We start from the raw sequence: 11,847 nt of genomic DNA, 5'->3' as shown, positions 1-11,847 counted from the left end.
AACCTTGGGTTACGAGTCCGACTCTCTAACCATTAGGCCACGACTTCCCCCAAAAAAAGAGAGATATATTATTTCATTTCCATTTTGTATGTTGAAGTACTGAAATAACTCAAATTAAATAAAACTAAAACTTAATAAAAAACCTATATAGACATAATAAAAAACGAATAAAATGACAACATTACTACAACTGTAACTAAAACTGAAATAGATAACTAATACAAATCAAACTACATTAGTTTATCAGTAATCCTAAAAAAATAACACTGAGCCAAACACACATGCTAAAATAACAACAACTTACTGACACATAGTAAGAAATGGTTATAAAAAACTGAAACAGAAGTGAAACAAGTAGTAGGAAAGAGGAGAAATAAAAAGCGATACTTGTCCTTTGCCGGTGTCCCTGCCCGGTGGAGTCGCACGAGTCGATGGTCTTTACACTCTTCGGTCTTCACACGAGAAGGCCGTCACGCGATGGCTGGCGCGGTAAACTAAGCTTTTTTATACCCGTCTAACAAAATACTAAATTAATTCAGCTGGACACACTTTCCTTATTTTCTTTCCAACAAATGGCCAAGCAAGCGCAGACACTGACAAGATACGCGATACAGAACGAGACCAAACGCGATAACAGCACGTCTCCACACAGTATACAAAACAAGCGAATACAAAATTGTGTGTCAAGGATGGTTGTCACTATCATTTTACTGCAAAAACAAATTTACCTGTGGGTATAAATAACATAACCTAACCTAACCTAAATTGTACAATGTATTGAATTAAGAGGTGCTAATAACTGTCACAAAATTATTTTTCAGAAAAATATTTGTTTTTGAATAAGTCTTTACTTTATTAAAATTATCCACTAGTATCCAAATTTTTCCACAGTGTGTTTTGTTCGTATTTGTCAAGGGTGCAATAAAACAAATCGCTCCATGTCGAAGTACTAGTTATTTGTTGAACTGTGTTTGAGATCACTTATAATGTTTACCATCTTCCCATGTCTTGGCTATGTGGGCTGGGAACCCTCTTTCCAGTCTGTATGTGAGAATATCTCAATGTGCTATCCTCATTCTTCCAGGAGCAGCCTCAGACAAAAGCTGAACAAACAAAAGAAGACCCAAATACTTCAATATAAATGCTTACTCAGCCTAATTATATTATATAAAATTAGAAACAGACAAACACACACATACAAGAACTTGCAAGTGCCTTGGTGGAAGAGTGAATCTCACAGCAAGAACTGGCAAACTTTTCTCAGTCCATTAAGATGAGATGTACTGTAGTACTTAAAGCAGCTGGTGGACACACCACATACTGACTGCTACTTTTGATATTGAGCCCCGCTCTGTTCAGGTACTAATTTTTTCATTTGTGTCTGTCAAATGTCTGTGAAAATTGTTCCGTTTATGTCTCAGTTGTTAAATCTTTTTATGCTCATACAAATATTTACACATAGTAAATTAGAATTTAAGCTTCTTTTTTTTTATGTTTTCGAAGGACGTCTCTTGGTGAATTCTCACCAAAGCTCACAATACTGTGAAATATTATTACAAATTAGAAATGAAAATAGCTATTTTCAGCTGATGTAATTTTTTAAATTACATTTAAAATGTTATATATATATATATATATATATTAATTAAATTAATTAATTAAGTTAATGATAGCACAACAACATTAAACACAAAATTAATGTTTTAAACTACATTCCTTTAAAATTCACTAAAAAAAATTTGAAAACATAAAAAGTGCAGTATTCATTGACTAGCCTGTTTATAGATTTTGAAAATGAGTATAAGTGTAATGAACACTTTTGCTTACCAGTCTAGCAGCTAGCAGTCTAGCAAAGACAATCTCAAAACGGCCAAATATTTGAAATGGCCAATTTATCGCTCTATAGAATACATGGATTTATTTGTAAACCTGCAATCCTGGAATAAAGCGTGTGTCCTTCTCCACCACTAAGTCTGCTGCTCCAGCTTTCAGAATAGACCTGGTGAGGCCCCCAGGTCCAGGTCCCACCTCACACACATGTACGCCCTTCAGGTTCCCCGCCTGCCGGACAATCTTATCTGAAATCCACAAGGATTTTGTTGCTGTTTACATTTAGCACCCACATTACATAAACACACACACACACACACACACACACACACACACACATAAACAGTGTGCGACTTCACTGAAATCTATCAAGTCTTGTTAATGCATTTCGAAATGGAATGAACAATAGTTGGACTGACCTGTGAGTCTCATGTCTAGGAGGAAGTTCTGAGAAAGCTGTTTCTCTGCTCTCAGATTATACAGCTTGATAATCTCCTTTATGGTAGGCAGAGGAGGTAACCGAAAACAAGTTTCTGTGTCGCTGCCATCTCCCTTCAGTTAAAATAACTGAAAAACATGAGTCTTTCAATTACACAATTTGTCTGTTTAAATCTTTTGAAATACTAATTCTGTCAGGCCCACTATCGTCAAAGATTGGCGTTATGGTTCCGTTCTGGGCAAGAACTCCCTGCGCATCCATGCAGCCTAGCATGGATGAGAGCAGGGAGAGCAGCGATTAAACCTCCCCAGAAACAGAACAGAACCAACATAAATGTATTGCAGATATCGGATGGAGGAGTGTAATTAGCTATTGAGCAATGCGAAAACTGCTGATAATACTGAGGGACCTTATATATGAATGCTTAGATAGGACTCGTCACCACACACCAATGACTTGTAGGCCTACATATGCGTACAATCACTTTAGACACTTCCAAAACTGGAAATCCAATTTTTAAATACATGAATTATATATTTTCATCTTTGTGGCCACAGTTTTGGAAGTGCCTTTTTCTGTTCTAAACAAGGGGGTGTCCCAATACTTTTGTCCATATGTATGTACAAGTCATTGGTGTTTGGTGATGAGTTTTTGACTCACGGTCTGTATTTAAAGTCACACCAGAGGTATTCAGCTGGGATTCGGACTTGGCTTTCTGCAGACCAGTCCAGTTCTTCCACACTGACTGCATCAGTCTTTTTTTCTTTCTTTTTTTAACCTTGCCTTATACACAGAGGCATTGTTGTGATAGAATAGAAAAGGGTCCTGTCCAAACTATTGGTATAAAATTAAAAGCACACAATTCCTTAGAATATCATTATATGCTTCAACATTAAGATTTGTATTCGTGCAAATCACTAAAGTAGTCAAACCTATTCATTAGAAGGGGGGGTCCCAATACTTTGGGCAATATAGTGTAGGTCTATGTTTGCTGCGGTAGGGGGCCCAACCTCATATTCTTTCATAGGGCCCAAAATTGTTAGCGGCGCCCCTGCCTGCGATAACACCTGTGTTATTCGTCAACTATCACACTAAATATCTGGATTTAGAGACTCAACAGGAGATTCGTGATGTTCGGGCAACACCTTGTGGTTAACCTTCTGAACTGCAGTTACTTTGAAACAAACTCGATTCATACCTGACATTTTAAACGTTAAAGTTAAAACGTAGATATAGCGTATGCAGGACTTTTCCAATTTATGAAAATATTTGTGATTTAATTGGAAAATACAGAATATAATTCAGCAACGGAAATTGAGGTAACAGCGCCTTTTCTGCCCTGGCTCAGAGCACTTAGATGAAACCGTGAATAACAATGTCAAGTAAATTAAAGTTAAGACACACCCCCTGGTGGAGAGATTTATAATAAAGACTGTATATGTTAGAATCTATCTATAAGATAGATATTTCCTCAATCTATCTATAAGACTGCGATACGCTAATAAACCAGACAACTACTCTGTCTAACACATTTAAAGCCCTTTAAAAAAAGTTTTTATTTTACTTCTTAATCAGCCACATGTTTAAACAACAGCTATATTCAATACAAACTAAACTGTTTGAAGTTAAAATACGACACAAACTGGAAACACGTTTTACTCACCATTGCAAATGTCTCCGGAAGATTGCTAGCGGAAGACGTTTTGGGTGCCCTTGAAAATGTGCAATTTGACGTCGTTTGACCCACAATGCAAACATCACAGTAATCAAAAATTATAATAGTATAGAAACCCAAAACGCTTAAAAATATTATTTTTTTTTAGATAGCAGGCGAGATTTAGATGATATTTTGACCACTGAGCTAAATGTCCCTGGTTTACATTTCCAATATCTGACCACTTAAGTGTACAGTCAGTCCTCTTCAAATCATTCCAAATCATCAGTCAGAGTTCATTTTAAATCATTCAGGCTTTCTAATGATCTGGGCTCTGACTGAGCAATTCCAAAAACTTTTTCTGAAGCCACTACCTGTAATTTCTTCTACCTTGACTACCTTTTTTTTTTTTTTTGAGATCCCTCACAAACACATTTCTTTACACCAAATACACAAAATAATGTTATTTTTAGCAGCATCATATGACCCCTTTAAGAAAATCCTACAGAAACATGTTTGTTTGTTTTTTTTTCACTTAAATGATGACCAGAGAAATATAATTACTTTCAGTAAGTGTTTAAAAGTTACTTATTCATTACAAACATGTAAACAAACATAAAATATTTTATGTTGGTTTCAATTTTACATTAAAAGTGGGAAAACATTTTACTTTTTTTTTTTTTTTTTCTCAAAAAGCTTCCATTTTAACAGGAATATATGATAAAAAAACAAATATGGCTTTCTGGGGTTATATGGTTTAATTGATTTCTTTTTAGTGCTGGAGAATGTTAATCTTTACTTTGACATGAAAACATCATATTCTAAGCATGTAATAATCAAATTGCTCACTTTTCTATCCTAATGCAAAATGTATTCAGGAATAAAATATTAACTCAAATCAGCACTTTATTTTATAGCCTGTCTGGGAGCATATCAATATTCCCAGAGTCCCCCTCCAATTTCTGTGGTGTTTGACATAAAACTTAAGGTGTCATTGCTACCACCAAATGATACGAGTGAGGATCATTATGCATTTATTTAATTATGCATTAATTTCTTTGAATTGTGAATAAAAATATTATTTTATCCAACTGTCACTTTCAAATATTGGAATAAAAAAAAAAAATTTTTTTTAATTAATTTTCATGTTTGCTAACCTGTATAGCTAAATTACAATATTAAAATATTTGACAGACATTAAAACAGTATATTATTTTTATTCCAATTAACCAAAACATAACCAAATATTTAAAAAAGAAGGTAATAGTAACATGTATAATACAGCTGACAGTACAAAATACAGTTGTGGTGCAAAATACATAATTATTTCATGCATGTCAGGCCAGTCTCTTGTGCTCAGGAAACATTGCTTTGCAAATAATTTCTTTAACAACCTCCCCAAGTCAGTCTTGCCACATGGTCAGTCTTCTGTTTTGTTGATTTAACAAAACCAAGAAATTCCATCTCAGAAACAGCCTGAATGAAACGAGCACTGTCAGTGTTAAGAACAATACATTAGAAATATATTTTTATAGACAACTTTAATATACAAGTAACTGTGTACAATTAACAACTTGTACATTTATGAGTCAAAAGCTAAACATGTTAAAAAAGTAAAAAATGTATTAAATTAAGGAACACACTTTCATCACTAAAATAGAACAAGCAAAATGTCAAAAAGGATTCTGCTTAAGGCTGTCATATTGGCCACACTCCTCAGAATCAGTATCTTGGTCCTCCGCAGCTGACATCACCGTTACATATGCCTGAAAATGTCAAACACAATGACAGGTTCCATCCACAGTGTTAGAAAAAGATAACCCACCTCTACATGTGATTTTGATTTAGCATGTTTGTACCTCAAGCCAGTCATACAGATTTATGAGTCTTCCACACTCAAGATGAAGCTTGTATACAATGCAGAGGTCTGGTGCAGCACTGGAGATTGTGCCAGCATCTGTTTTCAGGCTTGCATTCTGCAGCAAAAACAAGAGTAAGAAAACTAATAAACCACTATACTGTATATGAGGAATGTTGGGCACCAAATAATACTTTCATTGCATGGACAAAAAATAAATAAAAAAACAGAATTTTTCTCAAAATGTTCTTCAAATGTTTCTCAATTTTCTTCATGTTCCACAGTAAAAAGTCAACCATGGTTTGAAATTAAACAAGGGTGAGTAAATGATTTTAAATGAATTATTATTATTTTAAACGTTCTCTTTAATACATGGATTTGGGCAGATTTCGAAAGACATCACTCAATATGTTTTTTCAAGTCCCCCATTAAATCAAAATTGAAGTTTGAAAGTATGTTGCCCGTAAGGTTATCTATAAGCTAATGAGCCCCTAAACAATGACACAATTCACATTTATAAAGTATGCGTGTTCAAAATTTAGTCTCTCTCTACCACCAATACAGATCAGAAACTTTGCTGACAGCATTCTGCACTTCAGTTTCTCATCAGATTTTCTGCCCAGTGAAATGCTCTCTAGTATCTGAAGCGTCTCGACCCTTACATTACAAAAAGATGCTAAAGCTTCATCTGAAAACGATCACTTGTTCACACATTTACTATTCTCCATATAGTGAATGGCACAAAGTGCACAGGGATTAAAGTTCCGTGATTTCCGTCAGTTCATAAAGACAGTGATTTGCTTCATTCCTGAATGATTCAGCCGTTCGAACGAATCAATTAGATGAATGATTGTGATAAAATCAGTGACTTGCCGCCACCTGCTGGAGGATTTAATTTCATTTTTAGCATATAATTTCAGTTATTTAAATCATATTTCTGTATTCAAAATTGTATATTTAAAACATTAATCTCCATATGAATTTATGAATTTAATTGCACTCGTGCTACCTCTGAGCCTCATTAAACGTTTGAAAATGTACCTACAAGCCACTTTTTTGTGCTTCTGTGCCACCTCTGTAGTACAAATTAATTAATACTAATGTCATATGATTGGTAACTTATTTGTGTTATTCTACTTCTTATTATATTGCAGGGGTTAAAGAAAAAAAAAAAATCTTTTGACTGAATTTTCTTCGACCAAACCCCAGTCCTCAGCCATACCTGTCACACACCCAGTTTAAGAGCAGTTTTTTTCTTCTTGAAAGCAAAAAAAAAAATCTTTTGACTGAATTTTCTTCGACCAAACCCCAGTCCTCAGCCATACCTGTCACACACCCAGTTTAAGAGCAGTTTTTTTCTTCTTGCAATTAGGAGCGCCTTCTGATCAATAATCAAAAATTAGCCTTCCTAATACGAGGTGACATTTGACTCTAAGTGACTTACAGGAGTATTTTCTTTTTACCTTTGTAATGGCATCATTACATGTCGAATTCAAACATTTGTTCATAATCTTGTTAAAATTTCTATTTAAAACAATATGTAGAATAAGACAAATAAGTTACCAATCATATGAAATTAGTATTAATTAATTTGACATTTTCAGACGTTTAATGAGGCTCAGAGGTGGCATGAGTGCAATTAAATTCATAAATTAATGTGGAGATTAATGTTTTAAATATAACATTTTGAATACAGAAATATGATTCAAATAACTGAAATTATACACTAAAAATTTAACTAAATCCACCAGCAGGCGGCGGCAAGTCACTGATTTTATCACTGAATCATTCATTCAATTGATTCGTTCGAACGGCTGAATCATTCAGGAATGAAGCAAGTGACTGTCTTTATGAACTGACGGAAATCCGTTGTAGCGACGGAACTTTAATCCGAGTGCATTATATAGGTAAACGGAGCAATTCGGACAAAAATAGTGTAAATATGCTTTCCATTGGGGCAACTGAGGCTGGCAAACTGTCACAGAGAAGACAAATATATCTGACAAAACTGATTTCTACACTTTTTAGACTTTTATATTTTAAATATATTTTTATATTTTATAAGGTAACACAGATGCCATCCACCAAGATTACAAGCATAGGCGGAGTGTGTGTAAGGCTGGCCATGGGGATTTGTGGCAAAAATGCCACTAAATTGGACAAAAATGCTCCAGCACAAACAAATTAAATCTATTTCATCTGTTGCTAACAAAGTGAATATGAATAGACAGTGTCGATTGCGGCATTAAAGGGGTCATAGGATGCCCATTTTCCACAAGTTCATATGATTCTTTAGGGTCTTAATGAAAAGTCTGTAACATAGTTTAATTAAAATTTTTCAATGGTAGTGTAAAAAACACATTTTTTACCCTGTCAAAAATGGTTATTTTCAGATCAAGCCGTTTTTGTAGCATTTTACTTTAGATGTTAATGAGCTCTGCTGACCCCGCCCCTCTCTTCCGAGCTGCTCTCAGAGAGACTGTTTACTTTAGCCACATTCATCGTGAAACTTGCTAATTAGCACATTATTAGGTAAGGCGATTTGTAAAGATTCATTACAAAACATTATACTCACTTCTTCTGTAGATGAGGCTGGATCATGAATGATTCGCGTAAACATTTATGTAGATCGGGGGCGCATTCCCTTCAGAAACAAAGTAATCCAATGCGAGTTCAGCGGCTCAGATGTCGGGAGTAAATGGCGACTGCTATGTTCATTATTACATCCAACAACAGAACACCTCAATCACTTAGGAGTCATTCTTGTCTACATCTGCTCCAGCGGTGAAATAATGGCGGACTGACGACAGCTCACTCAGGGTGGGTCTAAGGTAAGACACCAGTCCAGGCTGAAACACTACTGTCAATCAACTATCGTGGGAGGGTCCTGTACAGAACTACATCATTCTGACAGGAATCTCAGAACAAGATCTGCTCATGTTGCACCGTATTTCATTTTAGGCGTTTTTACAGTGTTGCGCATTTTAACCAATCCCACACATATCTGTTGAGCTTAGGAATGCAATGGCCAATCAGAAGCGTTCAGATGAGTCATCGTTCAAACTCATCAGTTTTGTTGAGTGTGCGTGCGTTCGCTGACTGAATTCTTGTGAATTCTCTTATCATAAACAACAAAGCGCAGATTCATTAAACAGTGTATACAGCTTCAGTGATTATAACGATCGTTTTTTTTTTTTGAGAGTGCTTAAACTCATGATAGATCAATGTTAGTGATAATGTCACTTTCTATATATAATTAATTCGCTGTTTGAATAACAGTGGAAAGGAAACGTTATATAATTATCAATTTTTAACGTTTTTTATTAAATTGTAATCATGTTAAATAAAAATTCAGTCCCATTAAAAAAATTTTTAGCCTACATGACACCCTGGTTCTTGCCTAAAAAGACGGGTTTATAATGTTTAATACATTTGGCTGATTTTAGCCTAGCTAAAATGACCACTGTTAACACTACAGTAACAATAATATTTTGAAAAAATGACAGTGAGCTCAAATATTATTTGGTTTTAAACATTCTTCAAAATGTCTTCTTGTGTAACACACACAAAAAAAAAAGAAATAAAGTTTTGAAACCACATAAGGGTGAGCAAAAGATCACAATTTAGACTGAATTTGTCCCTGAAAAGCAGTTCTGGGCTGCATGTGTCTTCACAATACCCACAGAAATGTGATGAGTGTTGAATCTACCTTAGCCTTAAATTAATGTCTATTCAGCTAAAAATCTAATCCATAAGGAGCTGTTCACAAAAAGAGCTTTTGCTGACTTTTTGTGGGGGCTTTATGCTTGAGTTTGGGAAGCTCTGCAATGCAACATATGAAACAGTGAAGAAAATGTATATACTTTGTCTCTTTGAATTTTAATTGAATACCTTAATTGAATACCCTGGTTAGTCAAAATGAGTGGTCAGTTACCTTCAAGTAGTAGAAAGGATGACTGAGAGCAGCTTGAATGGATGTTCGTAGGGTGACATTGAGTCGCTGTCTCAGGACCCCAGAGGAACTGTAGTAGCACACTTCATTGAGTGGCTGGAATTCTGCTGGTGTCAAGTATTCTCTGAAGAGAGACCCACACATTTTATACTGCATAAAGGATTTTGTGAGAGAAGCAAGTATTTAAGCACACCTTGCTCATAGTATTGTCTATACTTACCTCACAAGGCTGTCAATAAAGTCTATCACCTGGCTTCGAAGCACTTCGAATGAATTCATTCTCTTTGTTCTTCGAGACTCTTTTTCAAGCAGAGTCTGCACACAAAATCATGGCAGTAGTTCATTTTAAATCCACCAATGCTATTTTTCCAAAGCTGAAACCAGAGTACTTCAGTTGTATGGTCTGATAATCTACAACTTAAGTGTTGTCAAAATACAAACAATTTCAGTAGTCGGTACATATACTAGTAAATTCTTGATAAAAATTTCAATACCATGTTGTGTTGCTATTTAAGGCAGTCTATATTAGATGTGTCAAAGTGTGTGAACGTAGAACCATTGCATGGAGTAAGTCAGAAATAATGAGGCATCTATTTACTGTCTGTGACTGCGACACATTGTGCCACATCCAGTGTAAAATGTATTACTGAAGGCAACGCAAGTATCTTGCTAGGCATTGCTGGCTTGTTGCTGCTAGACATGTCTGGTTAGTAGATCTTCCAGCTAGTTCAATTACATTACTAGTTTTACATTACTAGGTACAGCTGTTGTTTATATAATCATCATTAATATAATTATTTTCCAATGATGAAATAAAAGATAAGAACTGATCAGATTTTAAAACACTAGAAATTATACACTTGCTAATTTCAGCCTTAACCAGAGGTGCTACAGTGATTATAAAAACAAACCAACATCAATATTAATATAATTGTCATTAATAGAGGAATTTGTGGTGAAAAGCTACATTACTAATGATGCTGTACAGAAAATTCCACCAATCACAAAGCTGAAACAAGCAATATACCAAAAGCACTTTTTAGCTCCACCCACTCCCATGAAGCACCGCAAATGACATAATTGAAATAGGCTCCCAACACTCTCAAAATATTTATATAATTTTCACTCACTTACTACATAAATGTAAAACAACATGTTAGTGGTAAACAAATTCCAGATTATTTAAGACAACAGCGAATACTTTGCCTTTTGAAGCTGAAAGAGATCTGTTCTCTGATATTCCATTTTTGCCGAGACGACGCCATTCCCAGAGGAATCTTCTGAAGAGACAAGAGGCAAAGCAATGTATTATTAAGGGTATTGTGCATCACTCATTTTTGAAAGCACTTTTCTTTTTTTTTTTATAATTACAAACATTATGAACAATTCTAAATTAACCAATTGTTGCATAAAGGTAAATTCCATTTTTACAATCTTTAACTACTAAAGGAAATAAAAGTGTATTATTGCATCCCGTTATTACAGTAAAACCCAAGTTGTTTTCTACACTATGATGCAGAAAACAGATTCAGGCAAAAATCACATTCAGAAAATATAAAACACGCTCCCCCGGTGAGAGACATGACCATGCCCAACAACTTTGTAAATGAGGCAAAAACTAGAAAATTGGCAAGTAACATGCCAACAAATAAGGATTTATTGTAACACTATCATTTTAAGAAAGATTTATATCTACTCAATACTATAATAACAATACCCATGAATATGTTCTGTTTATTATAAGCGTGCACTGCAGATATGCATGTTTTTAATGTTCATCAGCTGGCAAGAAAAAGCTGCTTACTAACGTTGCCACAAATATACTAGAGTTGAGAGTATGCTGATGATACAGTGCACATACATGTGACATGTGAAAGCATCTTTCGTGTCTTATACAGCTTTCTAGCAATAAACAGTTGGATGGAAACACCAAGATGCACAAAAATGCACATAAAAACAGACAGCTGCTTGAGGTGGATACATTTTTTATTCAGAAAGAAATTGTGCACAAACTACCACGGAAACATGTTTTATGAATACATTTCTTGATGTAACTAAACAAGTCATGTTAATAATTTGCAAAAAAAAAAAAAAAAATTCAAATTCCAACATGG

At 34.8% G+C, this 11,847-nt stretch overlaps 2 protein-coding genes across 2 annotated transcripts in view; both read right to left on the bottom strand.

Moving 5' to 3' along the window:
• Positions 1-2,530, bottom strand: part of LOC107675319 (dimethyladenosine transferase 1, mitochondrial-like) — a 22,335-nt gene extending 19,805 nt beyond the window's left edge. The window contains 4 exon segments of the mRNA XM_016469619.1: positions 995-1,103; positions 1,930-2,078; positions 2,250-2,357; positions 2,506-2,530. Coding sequence (XP_016325105.1) covers positions 995-1,103; positions 1,930-2,078; positions 2,250-2,357; positions 2,506-2,530 — 391 coding nt within the window.
• Positions 2,531-5,124: 2,594 nt separating this feature from the next.
• LOC107675314 (origin recognition complex subunit 3-like) overlaps positions 5,125-11,847 on the bottom strand; it is a 20,266-nt gene continuing 13,543 nt past the window's right edge. Inside the window, 6 exon segments of the mRNA XM_016469615.1 lie at positions 5,125-5,415; positions 5,610-5,689; positions 5,783-5,899; positions 9,716-9,857; positions 9,954-10,048; positions 10,935-11,013. Of these exon segments, the coding sequence (XP_016325101.1) occupies positions 5,310-5,415; positions 5,610-5,689; positions 5,783-5,899; positions 9,716-9,857; positions 9,954-10,048; positions 10,935-11,013 (619 nt within the window). The 3' untranslated portion in view covers positions 5,125-5,309.

This window comes from Sinocyclocheilus anshuiensis, unplaced genomic scaffold (genome assembly GCF_001515605.1).
Source record: "Sinocyclocheilus anshuiensis isolate Anshui unplaced genomic scaffold, SAMN03320099.WGS_v1.1 scaffold1900, whole genome shotgun sequence".
NCBI lineage: Eukaryota > Metazoa > Chordata > Actinopteri > Cypriniformes > Cyprinidae > Sinocyclocheilus > Sinocyclocheilus anshuiensis.
This window is presented reverse-complemented; position numbering and strand designations above follow the sequence as displayed.